This window comes from Centroberyx affinis, unplaced genomic scaffold (genome assembly GCF_046629955.1).
Source record: "Centroberyx affinis isolate AG114_WGS23_722 - 3 ecotype Tasmania unplaced genomic scaffold, CSIRO-AGI_Caff_v1 ptg000001l_1, whole genome shotgun sequence".
Classification (NCBI taxonomy): domain Eukaryota; kingdom Metazoa; phylum Chordata; class Actinopteri; order Beryciformes; family Berycidae; genus Centroberyx; species Centroberyx affinis.
Window position 1 is genome coordinate 85,036 of NW_027278717.1, and position 24,399 is coordinate 109,434.

At 40.5% G+C, this 24,399-nt stretch overlaps 1 protein-coding gene across 1 annotated transcript in view; it reads left to right on the forward strand.

Annotated features, from left to right (window-relative positions):
• Window positions 1-5,796: 5,796 nt before the first annotated feature.
• The window catches only part of LOC139649471 (serine/threonine-protein kinase PAK 3-like), a 28,894-nt gene continuing 10,291 nt past the window's right edge, over window positions 5,797-24,399 (forward strand). Inside the window, exons 1-5 of the mRNA XM_071529612.1 lie at window positions 5,797-5,934; window positions 19,621-19,814; window positions 19,956-20,056; window positions 21,798-21,951; window positions 22,136-22,173. Of these exons, the coding sequence (XP_071385713.1) occupies window positions 19,643-19,814; window positions 19,956-20,056; window positions 21,798-21,951; window positions 22,136-22,173 (465 nt within the window). The 5' untranslated portion in view covers window positions 5,797-5,934; window positions 19,621-19,642. The remainder of the gene's footprint in view (window positions 5,935-19,620; window positions 19,815-19,955; window positions 20,057-21,797; window positions 21,952-22,135; window positions 22,174-24,399) is intronic.

Below are 24,399 nucleotides of genomic sequence, written 5' to 3' on the forward strand. Positions count from 1 at the left end.
GCTAACAGTTTTTAAGAAAAAAATGAACACAAAACATGAAAAAATTCCAAACATATTTCATCGAAATTGGTGGGAAAGAAATGTAAACTTAACTGAATATAATCAGATTACATTGCTGATTTTGAGTAATCTAGTGGATTATGTTACTGATTATATTATTAAGCAGATTATGCGTAACCGATTCCATTTGGAAAGTAATTTTCCCAACTCTGCTCCTGTGTGTCATAACACTGGTAAATTCCAGACAGGGCTCATTACAAAATGTCACCACAGAGATGCTCTGTGCTTCAGAGGATATTTATAGGATTCATTACATAAACCTGATCACCAACAGGCAGCCTGTGGATACTAGTAAATCACGCCCCTCCTAACTGCAGTTGCTGTCTGTCCTGTCAGCTCCTGATCTGAGCTTTCACCACTAAGCTTCAGAAAACGGTCGGCCTCGACTACGGCCTGCGGAGGGTCGTGCTCGTGCCACAGTCGCTGGAGGAGGGCTTCACAGAAATTTCATGCTATAAAGTGGAGGGGGAAGATAGGTTTAGTGTGGCTATCAGTCACACTGAAGGTCAGTCTAGTGTACTGCTCTTGTCTAATATGGCTGCTAGACCTGATATAGTGTGAGACACAAGACCAGATGAATCCAGAATGGCAGCAATTGAGGAGCATTTTAGCTTTGTTATATTGTCTTATATTTTATATACCTGGAATTTAGCATCTTACATTTGCGTTTTAGGCATTCTGACCCAGAGTGACTTCCAGTGAGGGAGCAGGTAAGGGTTTAATGGACACTTTGACAGCACAGATTGATGTTGAAGGACACACACACTGGCTGTGGCAGGACTTGAATCTGTGACCTTTCATGGTCTCTCTAACCACTGTGTTACATTGGCACGTCAATTGGTTCCTCACAGTGTACAAAAACACCTGCTCCTTCAATGAAACACACCGACCAGGTTAATCCAGGTGAAAGCTATAATCCTTTGTTCATTAATTCACCTGTTAAATTTTTCAAATCTGCAAAGATGAAAGGAAGCAGAAAGGTTAAAGAAAGACTTTTAATACGGACAACTGAGACATTGTGAGGGCTTTGCGTGAATGCCATTTACAAGGTGAACGGGCAAGACAAAAGCTTTAAGTGTTATTGAGTGTTAGGTGCCAGGCATGCCAGTTAAGGTGTGTCAGGAACAATACTGCTGGGTTTTTCTCGTTCACTGGTTTCCTCTGTGTCAAGAACGGCCCTCCACCCAGCTAGCAGCGGGCTAGTCATCGAAAACCACTCACTGATGAAAGGCTAAAGGAGGCTGACATGAATTCTGCAAGGCAACAGATGGGTTACAGTTACTGAACTAACAGTCCTTTACAACATAGATGCAGAAAGACCCGCGGAAGAATGCACAACTCACTTTACGGTGACATGAATGATGTTGCCGATGACATTGACAGAGCTCCACCTCGTCCAGCACAAACCACGAAACTGTGGTTGCGGAGATCCAAGAAACAAAAACCTGGGGGCATTTGAGAATACAAAAAACATTGCCCGTTTTGATGAATCCTGGTTCCTGCTGTTAGACAGGACAGGGAGTATTGGGCAAACCACAAGCAAATGCGTTCATCATGCAGTGTGTCAACATTGCAGGCTGGAGACCAGGGTTGAGTATTCAGGGTGTGTTTTTGTAGCCTGTTTTGTACCCCTTCATAGCAGTGGGACAATGTTTGGATGCCATCTGGATGTTGTTGCCACTCAGATGTGTCCCTTCATAGCGGCAGTGTATCCATCTGCGAATTTCTTTTTCTTTTTCAGCAGGATAAGTTCCTATGATACTGTACAAGGCTAGGATTAAGAAGGAATAGTTGCACAACCTTGACAAGTCACCAACTCCTGCTACACTACCAGGTAACCTGACATAATTTTTGGAAGTACTGGAGCCAACATGGACCCTGATCTTTATTTAATATATTTGACACCTTACAGAGTCTATGCCTTGACAAATTGAAGGGACTAGGGTGTGTAACTCAATATTGGTAAGTTGCTCCTACTGTTTTTTCCAGATAGGGGCTCAATCTGTATGGAAGGGTCTATGTAGATTTGTCAGAAAGTGATTTCCTGAAGGTTTTTTCAGTTTTTCAACATCAAATATGGCCAGCATTAATAAACTGACATGGAAATGTTCTTGATCAAATATACCACTATCATGCAATGAAAGCAACAAAGCCTAATGAATCTATGTAGATTGTGTGGGCTGTTACTGTCACACCTCAGGATAAAATGAGTGGAAAGACACTCACACTTCCACTTTGACATATCAGGCACTTTGACTGATTGTGTATGTAACTATATGAAGCCAAACAGGTTTCATGACTGCATGCTTGATCAGAAGGTAAAGACTAGGACAGAGTTGATCATAGAGTCTCCAGTCAGCTGCATATGTGCTGATCATCTGGCAACTGGATGTCTTTACACTTGTCAAATTAAGACTGAGAAAACTGTGTCCTGCAATGCAAATGTTTAAAAATCATAATTTAGATTTTCTTTTAATTAGGATATACCTTCACAATGCTTTTATCATATCATGATCATCACAGTGTAACAGTTATCCAAGGAACTGGCACATCTTAGCACTAGAAGCAACCTATTACTCTTGATACAAGGTTCAGTAGACAATGTATTGCCTTAAATTCTTATTACTGTATATTTGGAGCTTACACAGGTATATTTATGATGTATTTATTTAGTAAACTGAAGGCAGCACTCTCCTCTCATTGAAAGTGTGTCTTTCAAGGTATTGCTATTAGCTGAAATCCTTTTTACTCCAATTTTGGTGCTTGTCATGTTTTTCCTGGAAATGAAGCATTACATGGTCCTCTGTGGTCTGAGAAAACTCTCATTACCCCGAGGCTAATGAAACCTGTTCTAAATCCATTTCAAAATTTCAAAAATGCTTTGGTTGTTTTCTTTAATTCCAGTGAAGTTGACAGTGAAGTTGACAGGGTTTCACTCAAAAGCAGCAATATGCACTTTCTTCCACACAAAACCCAGAAATAATTTATTTTTCAGCTCTCAGGGTGTTTTTATTGATACTGTAGTGTTTTGAAATGCTGCCCCACACCTGATTTGAACTATATATCATCCAAATCATATTTGCAGTGTTTGAAAGGCTTTGGCGCACTAGATGTGCCATCTCAGAACCAGGGATGTCTTGACACTTCTCTGCTAACAGTGTATATAAAACTGTCTCTGTGTGAGCGTGCTGTCTTTGTTGGTGATCCTTAGTGTCGGCTGTCAGGAGTCAGAGCAAAGCCTCCTCGTCTCTGCCTCACTGCTTTAAAATAAGTGTTTGCACGGCACTGTTGAATAGAATTCAACTTCAACTTGCATTGCACAATCTTGTCTGTGCTGGCAGGGCTTAATCAGGTTTTTGATTTCAGCACGTGTGTTCTGCAAATCTGGAGCAAAACTTACACTCTAATTCTAATCATTGTTAACATCTCTTGTTGAACACATCCATGTCCTAATGATGTGTTTTTTACTGTATTCCCCTTTTATACAATTCCCTAGACTTCAGAAAATAGGAATCATTTCATACAATTGTTATCAACTAAACTATATTTACTATATTTATTATAATTTAGTGTATTCTACAATCATTTTAAAGCTCAATATCTAGGTAGCCCACCAAATATAATTACAATTTAGTAAATCAGTAAGGCCATGATCTGATGTAAATCCTGGATTACATAAGAAATGATTTTGAGGGACGGAGTCTTCCTTTCGCCATCTGGTTCTCCATTTGAGTGAACACTGACAGACCAGCCATATTACTCTCCAGTGAGGAATCGACATTACAGGGGTTGTCAGGACAACCAGCCATGATTCAGAGAGCCTTGGATAGGCCTCCACCTTGGGCTAGAAGCACTAGCCATGAGACTGAGCAGATGCTGAGCCAGTCAGCCAATCACAGGTGAGATAGAGGAAAAAGATGACATCATAGGCAAATTAGGACAACTGAAGTGAGTATTTGGTTTGTCGTGTCCGCCTGTTTATGAACCGGGAGTTGTCTTTTGAGGGTTTTTCTACACACTGTAAAAAAAAATTAGCTGCAGTTCAGTCAAGTTTTGGCATTATAATGACTTAATTGGAAAGAACAAACACATAAACAATTCATTTTCACTAAATAAATCACAGATCAAGTTGAAGCAGCTAGAAGTGCCATTAAATGTCTGAGGGATACTGCATATTTGCCTACTTATATTTCAACTTGAGTGCAACAACCCATTTCCCTTTATTTTGATTAACTCAAAAGACAGCAGTTGTAAGTGCCTTACAGCTTCAGGGGAAAAAATATTAGCACAACATTACCCCATCTCCAATAATAAAGTTAATCTAGTCACTGGCTTAAAACTCTGACGATACCCTCAAATATTTATAACACCTTAGGTAATTATTGATTTCTTTGTCATTCATGCATTTGTTTGGGTTCTGACTAAGCTTCTGATCAATGCATTTGCTTTTAAAAAACTGAATGGAGAAAAGCCTCTATATCTCCAAAGAGCTTGGATAATATTTAGAGACAGTAAAGTGTAAATGTGACTACGGATAGTAGATGTTATGCTGTAGTTGTCCAGGCTGCACGCCTGTCAGCTGAAATGTTGCTTTGCCAAGGACAATGTTGTGTTGCACTGAAGGCCACAGCATGTTAGAGACTTCTGATGGAAAGAAACAGTGTCCATTGCTACTGTCAGTTTGCAGTGCTTCATATCTGATTGTTGAACAGGTGCAAATGCCAGCCATTTATAATTAGCATAGCAATCATCTGTGAATACTAAACTTCACCATCTTTAGGTATTATAAAAGCTCTTTGGTTAAATAAACAACAGGAACACAGGATTGCCTTGGAAGTAAACACAACCACCACCAGTGCAGCTACCAACCTACAGCAGCTTACTGTGATATTAAAGGGGAACATGCTACTGTTCAAAATTATTTATTATTTATTGTTTGTATCTATTGGTGACTACTGACATTTTGTATGAAGTATGTACCCATTCCTGTGTAAAATCAACAAACAGAATATACTATTCCATGTACCAAAGCTAAATATCACTGTTTGCTGTCTACTTCTGATTTATGGTATTTATATGTGCTGCTTGTACTAGTTCTCATGTCTTTTAAGGGTTGCAGACTGTCATAATTGTATTGTGAACGTAATTGTATTATGGATTGTATAATCAAGGCTAATTCAAGTGGGCATGACATGGGTGTGGCAAATTATATATTTTATTATATATTTACTGAAAATATAATAATATATACCTATATATTTCAATATGGTCCATATATATGGGAAATTTTAGCCATTAGAGGGGGACCATATTTTGGCTATCACAGCCTTTTAGAAGGTTTGTCAGTTCAAATACTGAACATAAAGAGCTTGAAGATGTGTTTTAACACATTTTGTCCGAGCTTTGGAAAAGATTGCGCTTGTTCAATTTGGAACTGTTGTGTCAAGTTTCGACTAGCATTAAGAGGCTAGTACACAAACCACTGATTTACAAATTTGCAAATGTAAAGCTCTTTAGCTGATCCCTCCCTCCTCAGCTTCTCACTCAGCAGGTTTGGTCTGTCAAACAGAAAACCAACTCTGTCTGCCTCTTTGCTGCCTCCTCCCCCAGACCTGCTGCCTTCATTAATATTCAGCCTCCCAGCCAATGGGCTAAGCAGGGTGGATGACATCATGGGCTAGGGAACAGTGAGCAGCCAGTGAAGCATCCAGCCTGCCGAACAAGCTTGCTTTTAGGGTCAGGAACTGGTCTGACAAGAGAATGGCAATCCTGCCTGTAAACTGTCATTAGGACTGTACATTTGACGATGAATCTACCACAACACCAGGCCCAAAGGCGAAACACTGAGCAAGAGAATGTCAAGACATATTTCAGGTAATTCCCTCTCTGTGTATGCAATAGGGGATGTGGAGGGGGAAGGTAGGGGAGGGGAAGGGAGGGAGGGGAGGGGGGGCTGTGTATGTAGGGGTGCTTTGTAGCCTTTTTTCTCCTTCCACTCTGCATTCTGCCCCGCTAAGGAGGTTGAGCAGGCAGCTGTTTTATCAGCAGTCTGTCTGTAAGAGCAAGAGGGAAATGGATGCCTGCATCAGATGGGCTGGACATGTTTTGTATTCTCATTTACCCCCTCTGCATCACATCCTCCCTGTATTTTATGCACTCCCTTGTGCCTCTCAAACAGCATCTTTATTGATGGGAGGTGTTAGAATCAATGGTGGCGTTTGTAAGGGCCTTGTGTGTGTGTATGTGTGTGTGTGTATGTGTGTGTGTGTGTGTGTGTGTGTGTGTGTCAGTTCTGTGGAAATGCAGCAGCTGCAGTGGCAACACTGGAACAAAAAGAAGCAATGCTATTTTGGGTCCGTAGACCCGAGGCTGCGAATGAATCTGAGCATGCTATGGATGGGGAGTGATGGATGGTTATTACACTGATGGATGCTCCTTTGTTATCTCTGCGCTGCCTGTCTTGTGGCCTTTTTTTTTAGGGAGGGTTTTATGAAGCAATAGCTTTTTTGTTTCGTTTCTGTCTTTGCATGTACACACACACACAGAGAGAGCATAGATGTGCCTCTGTCTGCTGGCTTTAACATGGATGTGTGTAGCGGTTTCATGGCGGCTGTAGTGACAGGGAGATATACAACATCTGGTCACCTGACTTCATTGGGGATCGGAGTGGGGGTGGGGGCCGGTCCTGTGAGAGCCGAGCTATTCTGCCTCGGATTCTTGCACAGCCGTCAGCCGGAGGAGGATGGGAGGATCGGCCACCTATGTACCACCCGTCACCGGCCGCTGCTCATTTAGCCTGTGGTGTCAGAGTCGGGCAGAGCAGGCGCAGAGAGGGAGCGAGAGATTCCTTCTCCAGGAAGCACAGTCATCCTCCTGTTTGTGAGAAGCAGGGCCTGATGGGAGGACCTGTTGTCTGGCTGTCGTGTGAAAGAGGGATGTGATAGGGAGTCATCTCGGAGATAGCCGAGGGAGGGCGAGAGGATTGAGGAAGAGAGTTGGGGGAGGGGATGCTGTAGGTGCTACTCCCTGCGTGCCTTGGCCTGCTATATTGATCTAGATGTGATACATGCTCATCCATTCAGCACTGATCCATCTGTCCAGACCATGATTTTACCCCATTCCTCTATTTCGCTCCACAATTATCCAAGGTTTTCTACTTTCTATACATTGTTTTGCATATGAATGAATAGTGGCTAAAACATGTACTATCCATATGCATCACCATGGCCCCTCCCCTTCCCTTTTTCAGTTCATTAGATGATTTGTTGTTCTACCTGACACTGCATTGTGATTTATGTATGGTATATTAAATAGTTTGTGTCACAATACACAGTACACAGCACTGGGGTTGGCAGGAAAGACACAAGGCCTATACAGAGCCAATATAATTTGACTATCAGAAGGCCAACAGAGAGAGATGCTGTTATATACTTTTAGAGCAGAAGTGTCTTGCATTTATGCATCCTACATCCTTCCCCTGATCAGAACGGAGAAACTGGCCCCGGATAGTTGATCTCTATTCTGGGTCTGGAGCGCTGTGCTCCCCAGGCCACGGACATTACATATTCATCACTTCGTTATCTACACAGACAGACAGCAGGTCTCTTACAGGCAAATGGACTATATTTTGCATGTCTATATGGGTCGGTGTAGGGCCGCACACCTTGGGTTATGAGTATCCATAGTGTGTAGGTTACATGCACCTCCTGGAAATCTATGCAGAGAGAAATCACACAGATATAAGTGGTTGGCAGTCAAGAGGTGGTAATATGATCAGTCTGATATACATGAATTCTGTATAACTGAAGAGAAAGTAAAAAAAAAAAAGAAAATACAACTCCACCTTTCAGCGTAATGTTTACAATGCAAACGTGGATTGTGTACAGGTATAAACAAAGCGTAATGTGTTGGCTTCAAACTTACTAGTAATAACAGTTGGGGATTTCTTAAGAACTCAAGGTCACAGAGCAGAGAATGTGAGAAATTAATTACAGTGAACGTCTCATACACAGTATCTTTGAACAGTGAATTCCCAGGTTTGGATTCATTTTGCTGCCTGTTGATGCTACAAAGCTGTGAATTAGGCCTGGTATGCAAATGTTTTCATAATTTACTCTAGAGGTACACTGGTAATCTATTATTATTATTATTATTATTATTATTATGTGTACTATTATTATTATTTATTAGTATTAGTATTGCAGTGAGAGAAAGCAGAAGACATGAATAGAAGAACAGCAGAATATGGACTTTGGACTAGTGTTATTTATTTGGCTGAATATTTGCTGTGATTGTAGTATGAACTGTAATAACTGAGGGCATGGCTTTCTCTGCTTCACTCCAGAAATTTGAAATTTTGTTTAAATAATGAATGATTGTCTTCTAGCTTGATTTGTAGGCCAGGGATTCTGCACAAAGCTAGAATGCATTGTTGAGGAGGCTGGGCTGCCTGGACCACCTTTCCCCTCAGCCTCTTGGGAAATTGTGATAGTTATAGCAATTTCCCCTTTTTTTTAATAAAATCAATTGCCCAGGCCTGTGTGACCAAAATGAAAAATCAGCTGACACACAGGTTACCCTCTTAGACCAATATCCACTAACCTGCTCCCACTGCAAACAAGCATAACTTTCCATGCTTCATGCTTCATGGTTTTTTTTTGTTTTTTTTTTACATGGCCAAAAATAAACAAACTTATAAAAGCAGTGGTTAGTTTTCAGACTGAAACAGTGTATGTATTTATTTTCTCTGTGGGTGTGTGTGTCGGTGTGTATTGGTGTGCAGTTTTGGGCTTCCCCATGTTTTCTGTTGGTCAGTGTAACCCAACACACTGGGCTTCTCTTACCTCACCTCAGCTAACAAAAGCTGTAGACACAGAGCCTCCTCTTGGCCTGTAGCCTGTCAACTGGGCTGCCTGAAATATGATAGTAGGACATACAACACATACAAGTAGGCCTCCATCTGTTGAGGACTTACACTCTTTGAGTCTGGGTGAGTTTTGGTGGCGGGGAGCTTATAATACAGTTTATGTTTATGGTTAATACTTGTAAATGTCTAGTGACCTCGTGTGCAGTGTGTGTGTGTGTTTGGGGTCATAGCTGTCTAGAGTGTAGCAGTAGTCTAGTGGTAGGTGTGTCAGATCTACAGTCTGTGTGTTGTGGATTAGCATGTAGGATTGGAAGCCATCTGGCCATTTTGTCTGAGAGAGGGGAGGGGGAGTAAGTGAGAGAGATGGACAGAGAGAGAGAGAGAGAGAGAGAGAGAGAGAGAAAACACTCACACACTGACACATTGACACAACTCCCTCTGTAATCTCCCTACTTGATGTCTGTTGCTACTTAGAATAGGGTTGCTTGTCTGTGCGTGTGTATGTGTGTGTATTTATCTGTGTCTCTCTGTGCATTTGTCTGTGTCGGTGTCTGTATGTGTAAAGACTACAAAGCTAGTCCTTATGTGATTCTCCCTGTCTCTGATGCATCAAGTGCAAATTGCAAATAGAGCCGCAAGACTGTCAGAGGATTGTCTGACAGGGTTTCAAGATTCGAGAAAGTAAGAGGAATTAGAGCCTTTAAGATCAAGGATTCAGGTTCCATAGGGTCAAGAGTTACAGAGGGGCTTCTGAACTTGAACAAGTGTCTGAGGATGAAGAGGATAGAGAAGGTGAAATGTTAGGGAGAATTTTAGATCTGTGTAGATCTTAAAAAGACAGACTGAAAATAACATACCACTTTTCTGATTTAGATTTGTCAGTGAAAAATCAAATAATAAAAAAAGATGTTGAACTGTTTTGACAAAAAACAGATAAATTGAAAAACCGAAATACTACAGAGAAAAACTTTTGGTACAAATTTGTACAGCATGTTTAGTCAAGGACATGTGAACCAAGTTTTGTAACTCTAGGTGAAAGGGAATTACAGATCTGTCACACATAAGAAACACCTTTGAACTGAAGGCTTTGTGGCTATCCAGAGTGGTATGCAGTCGCATTGCCTTCAAAGAAACTACGAGGAATTCAGTTTCTTCTCTCTTTTCATCTGCAAGGAGCTGCAACTACTGTGTAGTACTATGCAACACACTGCCTCTCAGTTGATCCACTTGCTGACTCACACATTAGTTTCATGGTATTGTTGAAGTCTCTGAAAACTCATGATGCAGCTATACATGTGTATGGCAGGTGAGGTTATCAGACATTAGATCCATGGCCATCTAATTTTGTAGTAGTCAAAATTTTCGCTCATAGAGACAACAGAGACAAATAACAAACAAATAACAAATTCAAGATATGAGACCAAAGAGTGTGTGTGTGTGTGTGTGTGTGTGTGTGTGTGTGTGTGTGTGTGTCATGTGGATATGACAGAGCTCTAGAGTAACAGCAGGGCAGGTCCATCAGAGCTAAATATTAAATGACAGGCCGAGCTCCGAGGCCTTCCCAGCAGGGGAGATGGGGAAAGGATGATGCCCGGTAAAATGGGAGTCATGGTGGATTGCAGGCTGTGGTAAATAAATGGGTCTTGAGTGTGGATTAACTCTGAGACAGTGCCTGTTTTCTGTCTGTTTTTGGTTCCCAACTGTTTCGTTTTGAGCATGGGGAATGTTGTCCCACATGCTGTGAGCAGAGGGTTTGAGTGGGTTTATAGAAAGTAAATAAATAAGTGAGGTGGAGAGAGACCATTTAATAGTCTTTGTACATTAGGGAAGTAGGGCTTTGTAATGAAAGAGAGGTTGTGACAGTATTCTGTGATGATGAGTGATGACTTGTGGATAAATTGAATGATTTTATTGTAGAATTTAAACAGCATAGAGGTGCATTACAGTAACCTTATCTAGATTAAATGAAGACTGCATCAGAAAATGAGAATAAATACCTAATCTTCATATTATTTCAGAGGTGAAAATATGCTATTTTGGATATTGCCTTGATAAAGTTGTCAAAAAAAATAGGTCTGGATTACAGGAAACACCAAGATTTTTAATCTAAGATTAAACTAAGATTGATTATGAGTAACTGTACATCTACTCTGACTGAGATCTGTTAGAGATCTGATGGATGGTTGCTATGTTGCTTAGGGCCTACAAAGAGCATTTCAATTTGTAAGGAGTAGTAAGCAGTAGGCAATTATTCATCTTTCATATTTTCATATCTACAATACAGCAATCAAGCGTTTTTAACTGTGTTGTGTGACCTAGTTCCATTGTAATGTAGATTTGTGTATCATCTGCATATGAGCAAAACAGAACAGTTACATATAATATGCATGTTATGTGAAAAAGCAAATAACCCAAAACTGAATATTGGGGTCTGCCAAAATGAACCTTTGAACAGGCAGAACGATTAATGTTTAATAACATATAAATTGGAATCTATCCGTGGGGTATAAAGAAATCAATAAAAAATAAATGAAACAATACTGTGCTAACCATCAAGGTTTTCTAGACAATCCATAGAAATGTCATGATCACCTGTATCAAAAGATGCACTCAAATCAAGTGAAACAGGATCTGATATTGAGAAATGGTTGGTGGCTAATAATAGATCACTGGTTACTTTGATTAGAGTTTCTGTGCTGTCCTGTGTTTTGGAGGATTAGAAGACATCATAAATATTGTTTGAATGCAGGAATAGAGTACGGTGCTGGAAGATAAAGCAATAGGAATGTTTCTAGGCCATTTATGTTTTACACAAAATAGTAAAATTTGCACACTGCCATGCTCTTGATGGGAAATACAGTCTTTCTAATCTACTAGGGCTTCAATGGGTCAATATGAATGGACATATTTACACTGGAAGAGGAATAGATTTCATTTATTTAGGTTGGCCTTTCATGGTGTGCAATCATGCTCTAGTTGGCATATTATGAAGAGGCATAAGCCTTTTATACCAACTTGATTAAATTATATTCATATTCAACATTTTTATGGCTCACCCCAAGGCATCTGTATCGGCTAAAAATAGCAATTGCAAGGAGGACTTTTATTTTGAAATTCACTGTTCAATAATTGAACACACGGCTTCACTACAATGAGGCAAATGACAAATGATGATAAGGACCGACACCTTATGAAAGGTCACATAACGATTGAATCAATATTCATGAATGTGTCATGTAGCTGTTATGAAGCTCTTGTTATGAAGCTCAGGCGTCATCAGCGTGCTATATAATAGAGTTCATATTAATTCTTAGCCTCTATATGTACTGAAGATGATTTTTTAAACAGTTTCTGGGAACACTGAGAGAGAGTGTAAGAGAGAGAGAGAGAGAGAGAGAGAGAGAGAGAGCACATGGATTTATTATTGTAGTCCTATTGTATTCCCGCTGGCATACGAGTTGAGAATTGTCTTCTTACAATGAACTCAACAGGATTCAGTCTGTGTTAACAAGTTCATCAAGTTGTGAATACACTCACACACACACACACACACACACACACACACACACACGTCCCACCTGCCACCTGTTCTAAGCTACATTTATGAGTTTGCCGTGAGTTGCCTCATTCATGAACCTAACGTTAGCAGCTGTATGCAAAGCAGACCCAGTGAATTTTGGAGGAGGGGGGGCCAAACCAAAGAGGGTGGAGCCTCTTCAAACAAAAGTTGTTATGTCAGAAATTGTTGTAACACAGGAACCAAATCATATGAAATCAATTGTTTGCTATATCAGCCTGCTGTATTTTGATAATATTTTTGGAAATTACAGACTGAGAATCTCATTTGTGGATGAATAATATTGGCTGGCACACTTCTGATAAGCACTAATCTACTGTATTAGCATCAAGCAGTGCAGTTGTGTGTCATTACTCACAGATCCAGGCACCTGACCTTCTAATATTAATACTGTTTGGAACAATCTCTGTGTTTAGGGACATTAAGAGACATCATAAATATCCAAAACTAAACTATTAACTGGTAAAACTAATGGTGCCCAGAGAGGGCTTACAGTACACTTTCAGATACACTTTGAGCCCATAGCAGTGATAAACCTCCAAGAAATAGCTACCAAATATCTCAATATCAAAATTACCAAGCAACATTCAGAGGTATTAAAATAGCACTGTAGTAGTATTGTCCTTTGACATTCATTATTAACATTTCCAGAAATGAAAACACCTAACATGATTTGATTAGATAATTTCCTTGAAGATGCTTTGGTCTTCAAGGAAATGACCACATGAGGTTTTGATCTTGTGACCATTAATTCTTCTCATGTCCCACTCAATGAGAGCCTTTTTAACTGAGCTGAACCACAACCCCCCAACCTCCAATTTAAATTAAAGGAAGATGAAATAATCTTTTCATCACTTTCATGGCATCTACACTGTGACTATCTGTGTTTTTTTTCTGTGATGACCTTGAGAGGCCAGCCATGTGAGAGGTGAGTGTTTGACATCTACTGTGATCAGGGTCTGTGTGTCGTCCCCCATAGTGCTTTATGTCTGCTGTCTGTGTTTTATAGACTTTTTCAGGTTTTGTGTGTGTGTGTGTGTGTGTGTGTGTGTGTGTGTGTGTGTGTTACACAAAGAGCGTCAAGTGAATTCAAGTGAATTGGTCTGTACAAGAGGGTCTGGCCTCAGCTGTGACCAGGGTGGTAATATATTTTATCTGTTCTCACAGGAGACACTGAAAAACACCCAGGAGCAAAGGACTTCCCAGTCCAGTCTGTGATTAATTGATTGCCTCTAAAATGTTTTTGAAAATCAATATTTGATATCACTGCATGATGCACTGACGGCACTATACCTAGGCTTAGTTTTCTGACTCGATGTTGCAGAAACACACAGTTGATTCCACACTGGCTGGTAAACATATGGATTGTGTCAAGATAAAGGAGATAACAATGGAGAAGCGTGGCACTCGAGGATGCCCCTTCTTCCTTATCCTTTGAATGTCCTCTAGCTGTCCGTCCCATCCAAGTAATCAGCATCCTTCAAAGAAGCGTGGCCAAAGCTAAAGCCAAGTCAAACAGAGAGCCTGTCCTAATCAGGGGCACGGAGAGCCAGGCTTATGGAGCCCTCCCCCCACTGCGGGGCCATTACTGGGCCGCCATGGGCTCAAGATTAGAGCCTCTTCCTGTGTTAGCCATTCAAATTCAGCATTAATGTTTGAAAGAGGAGAGAAAATGCCTGCTCTTCATGGATAGATTAATATTTTATGGACGAGAAATGTGAAAACATCCCCAGTAATATCTAGGTTGGGTGGGCAATGCTCTGGCAGCTGCAGCTGATGTGTCTGTGGTGATTTTGGTGTGTTTTTTAGACAAGTGTACATTTCTATATCTTTCAAAACCTCATATCCTAATATAGCAAGCCAAGCGAAATGAGGAGGGGTAATTTCCGGCACATTAGCATATAAAGCTGGATCAATTTCTTACATCTCCACTTCTACATTTCTGCCTGTTTTCACAGCTAGCGGTCCTAAATTGGTATCTGTATTGTTTTACATAATGCCATGCATTCAGATTAACACAGAAATTGAAAAACAACATGCTATTGATATGAATGACAGAGAGTGGTCACTCACTGAATGATCCTTTTGTCCTTATTTCAGCCTTATAGATGAATATCTTGTCGATGCTCCATATCAGGTAAATAGGCGAAAGGCAGGCTTAGAGTTGATTTTTAATATTGGAAGCCTATCTGTGTTGCAGAAATAGGAGAAGCTTGTTTCAGGGGCAGCGCACTCACTGACTGCTTGCCTGCCTGTCAGTCTGCCCAGTAAATAGGTCAGTGTTTTATGCGAGTGAAGAATCAGTAATGTCTGGGCCTCCATGAATCTGCCATCTTTATCTGTCTGTGTGGAGAATGACCGCTGAGCATGGAGCAGCCATCAGTCAGGTGAGCAGCCACATAGCCGCACAGTAATGAGGACCACAGAGATTGAGATTTGTAATATATATAGTCCTTCGGTTCCTTGTGGTTTTCTATTGGATCCTTCAGCCGGTTGCACAGATTCTCGCTGTGCTAAGGATGCAGTCCGACTGAGAGAGCAGCCATGGAAATGACCACAGCCAGACACTGTGGCCAGAGTGTTTTTCACATCAGCTCCATCATTCAGTCACACCGCTCACTGGTGGCAGTTACACAAATCATAATATTTATGACTATACTCTATACCCTCCACTGTTTTTATGTAAATATATTCTGTGTTGCATGTAGTGCTTAAGGAGGACATGAGGTATTATCGATAGAGCAAAAGAGAACAGTATGATTCATCCATAAAGTATTATTTGAATGTGGGAGGTGATTCTGAACCTCTCATCACCTTGTCATTATTTGGTGATGCAACCATTGATTTTTTTTCCTCTGTATTCGCTGACCAGATAGTGACCTGATTGGTCAGGACCCAGTTACTGTTGTCAGATCTCACTTGTGTCATGTGCTGTGGTAACAGAATCCACCTCTGTGCCAGCCTATAAAAGCTGTATGACATGACTAGCTGGACCCCTCCGGACAAGGGCGTGTTCACAAGATAATGTTAACGGATTAGCAGATGCATCAGTCACAGCAGTATCAGTCTGAATAGAAGACAGCCCCTTGTATTTGAAAAACAACAACCTGAAAAACAACTTCAGACAAGGTGGATGCATTTTTGTTTTGCTGAAAAAATCAGTGTAATCAGTTCTCTACGATGATCTGTACAATCATTTAGCATTGATCCACAACTTTTGTGTGTAACCACAGAAAAATATTTTTTCAAGCCATTCTTTGTGAGCATATGGTCAAAAATGGAAAGCTCAAACCTTACTGACTTACCTTACTCAGGGCTCATCATGCCAGGTGGCACATAAGGCCTCCACAACGTCGCACCTTATCGCCCTGACAGCTTCCTGCTGGGTTCTGCTCTCAGGTGTCATGACAGCCGTGTTGTCAGCGGTTGGCATGCCAGGATTGTGGGATTCCTTTTAAACAGCAGAGTTTTTTTTACAGGGTTTTGTTGTTAGTGACACGCCTTACCTCCAAACTAAGGAAACCTGTTTACCGCTGGACTCTCACCTGGAGCTCACCCGGCACAGCAGAAACTGCCGGGGGATTGAACCCCCGCCGGTAAAACCTCACAGGATCCTGGAGACACACAAGCCTCTCTGCCACAGCAAGGTCACAGCAAAGGAGAGCGAGCTTAAAATGTACTAGTGCATGAATTTAGATCATTTATCAAAGCATTTTTCTGTAGGTGTCTGGTTATACAAAAATAGTGGATACCCTGCAGCCAAGCTGGATCGACATGTAACTATAATTAGTCTGGTTAACCCATCTGTCAGAGTGAGTCACCTTTTCATAAATCTGGCTGGGGCAGGAATAATTCAGTAGCTTCTCATGGGAGACAACTAATGAAATACAACAAGGGACATGCAATGCTTTTTTTATTGTGTCCACACTTAACTGTTCACACGACACTTTTAGTTGCTCAGTGTGTAACATGTCCACCATTAGTTGCTGCTCAAATAAGAAATGCAAATTAGCCTACAGCTCTGGATAAACGGCATGAAACCATTAGGCCAGACAGTGTCATGGCTGTTGCCACTAAATAATTTATCAAATCAAAATATACGCATGTTGTACGGACACTTCCCTGCAATAATAATAGAGAAAAAAAAACAACACTGTCCAATTTTTATCAAATATTAGGATTATTTTGGTGGTTTTGTATCTTAGACCAGTGTTTGATCTGCCAGGCTTTAATTCACATAATAAAGATTGGCAAATATTTTGTGGACCGCTTTACATGAATAAAAGATTAGAATCTGCCTAATTATGCATTAATGCTTATTGGTTAATCTTATCCAAGTGAAGAAGCATGATTTATCAGATGAGACACCCTACAGTTCCTTTGGAGATGCAGTCATAATTTAACATGATATGTGCTGTTCTTTGAAACTGAACAAATCCTAACCAGCTTGTCATTTTCTTTACCTTCAGTCTGTAAAACAAGACATGTTTATATCAACTTTTAAAATTACTTTCAGTAACCTACAGCCATATTAACACACCCACAGTAGGGCTAAATGTATTGGTAACAGATATGGCTTGAATTTAAATTTGTGAAATAAACTGCAATCCAGATGTCCACTCTGATTTGTAATCAGAAAGAGTAATCTATTATTTTTAAGATGAGTAGGGTTAAATTGTTCTGATAGTCTCAAATGTGTATTGAAATTTGGTATCAAGACAGAGGACACAAACTAAATACCTGATACAGCGCTTGATGTTTGTGTTGTTTTTTTGGTAGTGGAGGATAATCCGATTTTTTGTTTGTTTGGATTTTTTTCATCAGAGACAACCCAACATCTCCATAAAGATTATATAGAGTTACCACAGAGTTATAAAGGAGGTGAACACTAGCTGTGTGATTGTAAATCCCCCCTATTGGTTCTCATAGTCCTGTCCTGTCCAAATAGCCCTCCTTAGTCTCAGCCAACAGAATTGTATAACAGTGGGGCAGCTTCAGGCAGGGGCTTATGAGGAAATTACACATTACTGACTATTTTATTACAAGACAAATATAATTTTCAAGTTTTGAGGCATCTCAAGGAAAAGCAAAGAGGTCTTGTGCAATAATGGTGTTACTATAGCTCTATCCAATCCAATCAGGGCCTCTTACCACATCATATCTAACTGCTAATCTCATTCATTCATTCAAAACCAGTTCTTGTGGGAAGTTAACAATGGGGCGTAACCAACCCAGTTTCTCCCTGTATAGGAAATGGTCATGTAAAATGGTACAGCCTTGTATGATGGCACATATATTTTTTTTTCAGAGGCAGCATATACTGTATAAGAGACTAGGAGTGGTCTTTGTTTGCTAATGTAGGTCTCGACTAAGGGGCTGCCTGGATGGCCCTGTTTCTGGGACGGTTGCACTGCACATCACATGATGGGCTTGGCCTCGGGGTGAGGCAGTGAAGGAGCCTAAGATGGGAGTGGGATGGGTAGATGGAAGAGGGGAGGATGAGTGATGGGGACATTTACTCTTGCCAGCTTCTCTTAGCCTCAACTTCTGGTTACCATTTCACAGCTGAACAGACCCATTGGACACCAATGGCTCCACCTCACTTCCAAACACATCATCAGCCTCTGTCCCACCAACAGCATGGGAAAATGTCCAAAAGGAGACACGGGCAGAATGAGGGGAAAATGTCCTGTTAAGATTACACTTCAGTAACATTAATTTGTTTACATTAGAATGACAATTACAGCACTTGTATCTCCTTTAATAATATCTAAATCAGCTGTGTTAGTGGAGTATCTTCAAAATACACTAACATTTGAGTGCACTAATCTATTCCATGGGACTTCTTGAGACAGTCGCTGTAACAGGATTCCTCATATCGCTTTACTAAAATAGGCCAAAGCTCAGAGAATACAAGACTTTGAAAATGTAACTAGGGGTGTGCTGCAAGTTGCAGATCTGTCTGAATGCAGCCGTCAAGTCTTGCTATGCAGAGTTCACTGTTTGACATGCCTTTTCACATTCATATTACCCCAGTTCTGCTGCTCCAGAGAGCCTTTCAGAAACCCAGAACTGCAACATAAATCAGCAGCAGAGAAAATAAATCTGCCTCCTTTGGACTTTACCATCATTCTGTACATATGGCCTCAAACCAACTTAACTTAATGTTCAGTTGTTTTCAGATGGAGATGCTCATGACTGCTGTGATGAAATATCACAAACTGAAACAGAAGGCCTTAAATCTTGAATCAATAGTTTTATTCCCTTTTGTGATTAATTTTGTTTAGCGATCAGTTGCTTTTCTGTGATCAAGTAGCCTATTGTTTCATGTATGGGTACACCCATAATGTCAATGCGTGTGTGACTGTCCCGTCCCCTGGGGATAACACAGTCCCACCACACTGTAGATCCAACGATTCAGTGAACTACAGTCATCCAAACAGATGAATCTTACTTACAGTTTTGCTTTCAGTGTGATTTTGCTGAAAATGAAGCTTGATAGATTGCCATCAAAAGCACTCAGCATGACTCCTTTCATCAGAATCATCTCTTCAATAATCAATATGACCTGCTCTACCAATAGGCTGCAAAGTCTGAAATCACATAATAACTAATTATTAATAACATGCAGGTTCATCTGTGTGATATCCCAAATATCAACTCAAATTCACATCATATCACTGTAATGCAGGTGAAATATGTTTACAATGCGATTATCAAATGAAAGTGAATATGCAGTAAAGAAAACTATATATACATTTCCCTTTGTTGGAAGATTTTCAACCTCCAGCATTACTGTAGCTGTTTCAGAGATTTGCTGTCATTGCTGGCAGTCAGGCTTCTTCTCCCAGCTGTCATGTCTGCAAATACATTTTAAAATCAACCACTACTAACTTGGATCTCTCAATGTAGTCACTTGATACTAATTTCTAATATTTTGTACACTTACTTACTTAAGTATTGATCAAAATCCAAAGTTTGGTTTCATTGGTGCTTGTGTGCTACTTGTATATCAATTCTGTAATTTGGACTGGCTTCTTTCAATCCCACCTGATTTATACACAGACTTTTTTTTAACACTGAACTATTCTCTTTCTTGTTTCTCTCTTTCTCCCAGGACATTGTGAGTGTTACTAAAGATGTCTGATAGTGTCGATATTGAAGAGAAACCACCAGCCCCCCCCTTGAGAATGAACAGTAGTTCCCGAGACTCTTCATCAGTGAATCACGCCTCCAAACCGCTTCCAATGGCTCCTGAAGAGAAGAATAAAAAAGTCCGCCTGCGCTCCATCTTCCCCGGGGGAGACAAGAGTGAGTATCCCTCTAAACAAGTCACCTTAAGTTACTAGTTTACTAGATAGTCTCCTTACATTAGCTTGCAGGACATATACTAGATTTTGTCCTTTACTTTATTGTATTAGAAATCAGTCAGATTTTTTTTGGTCACTGCAGCAAACAAGAAGAAGGAGAAGGAGCGTCCTGAGATATCCCTACCCTCAGACTTCGAACACACCATTCATGTTGGCTTTGATGCTGTAACAGGAGAATTCACAGTGAGTATCCCTTTCACTTGACAGTCAAATATATAAACAGAGACTGATATGCTTGTTCCATATCTTCTAAAGTTCTCCTCCCATCTGATAGCTGAGTCCCAGGCACACATTTCTGAAATGACAACTCTCCCTGGTGCTGTCCCCAAGGTGTAGCAGTCAGCCCAACAATAATTTTCTCTGCATAAAGTTGCTGATACTAGTGACTTGAATCACAATCTCAGGCCAAACCTGCATTGGAAACCTTTAGCATTTCTCAGTAAATTACATTTTAGTCACAATTCCAGTTTGCAGCAGCTGTTTTTTATTCTGGCTGCAAGTATACAATGCCACAAAAAAGTATCTGCTCCATGATTAATTTTATTTTTTCTCTTTGATTTTTGCACATTTTCCACATTGGATTTGATCCAATTTTTTGTCAGCTGTGTGTCATTCCAAGTAGATACATACAGTATATATCAGGAAGAGAAACAGAATCTGCACATTATCTATACTCTCATCAGAGTCTGCACACACCAGTTTCCCTTAGGTGATCCTAAAAAACTATTACAGGCAAAGACTTCCACTTTATTTAATGAAGAGTGGAGAAAACAACAAACAGATACATAAAGTAGAGAGATGGACTGACCTATTTCTTTGAAGTGGCGAGCAATAGAAGACTTTTCATCATTTCTTCTAATTTTCACTCAGTGAATGTGTTCTAATCTGTCTATTTGACTTGGTGGATTGTAATCAAGCCCACAAGAGTCCTAGTACATTATATTGCATGAATTACATGTGAAGAACTGCTTAACGCCACATAACAAAGTCTCCACAGTAACAAAGCTCCTTTTGCTTCATTTACTTGTTCTTGTACTATGACAACAGCGTTACCATCTTTTAACTTCTTTGTGTTAAGATACCAAATTACCTATTGTTATTCTCATTTCATCAACTACAATACTTGAGCTTAGGACTATTTAGTTTTAGTTTAATCAGTGTAATTTTGAAAAATACCAGAACAGAGTGGTGAGATACACCATTTCCCCAAGTTTCATTAAAATCCAATCAGTGATATCTGAGACATTGAGTATTTCACACAGACAATTAGTGTAATTCTCTGTCTGAAAACTCAGCGTATGATTTCCTTCACAAAAAGGTTTACTGCACACAGGGAGGCTGGAATGCTAACCTCTTTAAATTAATCTTTTTGTCTAAATTAAAGCTTCCATATGGCACTTTCTTACATTCAAATAATACATAAATAGGATATATCATACCATATCAGTCTGGGCCTGTGTGTGGCCCTGTGTGTACATGAACATGACTTTTCAGTAATGTTTGGTACTTTTTGGGGCGTGTCCCGTTTGCTGTGGGCGTGGCCAGCAGGGAAGTCTCAACAACAGCAACAATGGCAGAAAACAGTCAGAAACGAAAGGACAGTGAGGCTAAATGTGCAGCAGACAAAGCCTGTTAAAAAACACGGGTGAATATCAGCACAGTGTGTTTTTTTATTGCCAATTCCCTGCATTCACTGTGTCCTTCAACACCTGTTGTGTCTCTTGGCTTTATAGGCTGGATATTGTGTCAAGGTAGACAGCTCATCAAGATGAGTGACAAGCGTTGGTTTGGGAACTTGACCAACAATATATAACAATATACTTCCTGCTTCAAGAAAGAAAACAGTCACATAGCCTATTATAGCTTTAATGTTGGACTTGACCCCAGAATATTTCATGTTTGACCTCTGTCTGTGTCTGTGCAGGGTATTCCAGAGCAGTGGGCTCGGCTCCTACAGACCTCTAACATCACCAAGCTTGAGCAGAAGAAAAACCCTCAGGCCGTCTTGGACGTTCTCAAGTTCTATGACTCCAAAGAGACTGTCAACAACCAGAAATACATGAGCTTCACTTCGGGAGGTACACAAGCGAATACCCTGAATACTTTCCTCTGAATTTAAGTCACGATATTGAAGATTTAAATAAAAAGCAATCACCATCAAGCATATACATTTAATATGTAATTTTATGTCTATATTATGTCAGATCTAAGATGCTTTTCAGCATGCTGCTGCTGTAAGAAATTGTTTTTGTTCTATTTCAGACAAATCAGCACATGGGTACATAGCAGCCAACACTCTGGTAAGTTATTTCCTATTGAAACTTGTTACTTCGCCCTGGTTGGTATTTTCTGAACATATGAACACTTGATTATTTGAGGATTATTAAAACCATTTGTTAAACTAAACTGAAAACTATGAAAAGAGCGATATAGACATGATATGTTTAGCCTGCAAAATATATGCCAGTTATCAATATTTAACTAATAACTAAATACTCAGTTTTGATGGATTGTGATAGCCTTAATTATGCCTCTTAATTGTCCCTCTTGTCAGCTGGACATGGCTGTTCTGTCTCTTTATCAAGAATTATAGGGCAGGCTGTCTGCTGCACTGTGTGTCTTAACCTCGCCTGACTGTCTGATTATTATTGTACAAAACATTTGTAAATCAGTCCAATCTCTGGCCCTTAGCCATGAGCTATTTCTGTCATATTTCATTGCCTTTGAAAATCCCTCAACCCTGAGTAATCTGGAAGTATTTTTTCTGCAGTTTTTATATAACCCTATGATAATTTGACAGGTAAGTTGCAACATTGTGCATTAATTTCATAGTTGAAAACCCAGGAGTGATGATACTTTTCACACCATAGTGGCGTTGATGCTTTTCATAGCACAGATTCACACTATAGCAAATCTTTCTCGTTTTACTCTCATTCTCCTCTGACTGGGAATTGCTAGTATAGACTGTGTGGCTGTCAGACATGCTCCATTTCACATAGACTTCGCCCTCTAATGGGCAAAGCCTGTGTGTTCCCCTCTAGAGACTTACCCCCACTATGCGGCACAATGCCCTGAATTTTGCATACGGGCCAATCAGTATGAGGCTCACGTAAAGGTGACTGTTCTGAAAGCTGCTGTGGTCTATTGTTTATTTCTAAACCATATTTTGAAATACCTGCAGACAAACACTCAAGACCAACTTCACCCAGAGTTACTTCACTAGAAGGTCTTCTGAGTCCAGGAGTCCCCCCGCTGTGCTGGCCTCGTTGCTAGCTTTGACCAGCGTAATCTATGCTTTGAATGCCTTGGCCTGTAGCACGACACGCTGGGTGAAGAATCCCCGTGTGCCGAGTGTGGTCCCCTCGCCCCAGGCTAACTGCACTGGGACCAGTTCAGTCAGGGCTTCTGCATGAAACAGCTCCAAGCCAAGTGAGGGCAAGCGGGTGTGGCAGTGACTCTAAAAGGTTCTGCGAGGTTAGCGAGGCTATTTGAGCGTATCTGTCATACTGGTAGCCTTGGACTGTCACAGTGGTCCATGGTTTGCAGAGGTGACTCAGCTATTAGGCTGCAGCACTAAAGACTGCTCCCAAAGAATGGGCCGCACTGTCACAGGCAAGCAGAGCCACAGTATAGGAAAGGTGCCAATTATCAGTCTAGCAGCAGAGTGTCTGGTTCCTGAGAGAAACAGGCTAACACATCATGATCTATCTGATGCCGTCTTTCAGATTATTCTGAACACAACTTTTAATAACCTGCTATGCAGCTAAACGGTTGATGTTAGAGAACTGGTGTGACAGAAGGAATAAAGACCCATGTTTTTTCATAGAGCAAACCCTCTCTCCTCTGTATATATCAGATAGATGAGGGCTTGTCAAAGTCCACGCTCCAGTCATCTCTTCTTGCCATAAAGGATTTGGAGACAGGCCTGTTTTAAGCCATCTTCTCCCATAATGCTTTCGTCAGGGAGCAAAGAGACGACTACCCACTGGCCACTGGGATCTCTCTCTGGTTTTAAATGCATCCATTTGAACCAATGGATCAAATTATTATTATTTGTCAATCGAGATCCCCTTGCGCCTCACCTTGACCTCAGCTAAATGGATTAGCAACCTATGTGCGCTGTCTGTTCACTTGAGCTGTGTGACTGTAAACGGTGGCCTTAGAAACACTTTGATGCATCCTAATCCTTTATTCCCTGTGGCTGGTGTCTCTTGCTACCTGCTGTGTCACCTCTACCAGACAGTAGAGAGAATTGTTTTTTTAAATTATCCTATGTTGATCAGCTTTTCCACTTAACCAAGTCTTTTTTTTTTATCATGAACAGCTAAGATGAGAAACATAGGTTATGTCTTTTATAACTTCATATTAGATCTACTAACCAGGCAGTCCTAAAGCGGGGGCCTTACCCTAGAACATGTTGTCATTTCATCTTTTGTATGTTGTTGACATTACTGTTACTAACATTAATGTCTAAATCCAGCATGGTTGTCAGATTGGTGCATGGATGCCAGGATGTTTAAGCATTC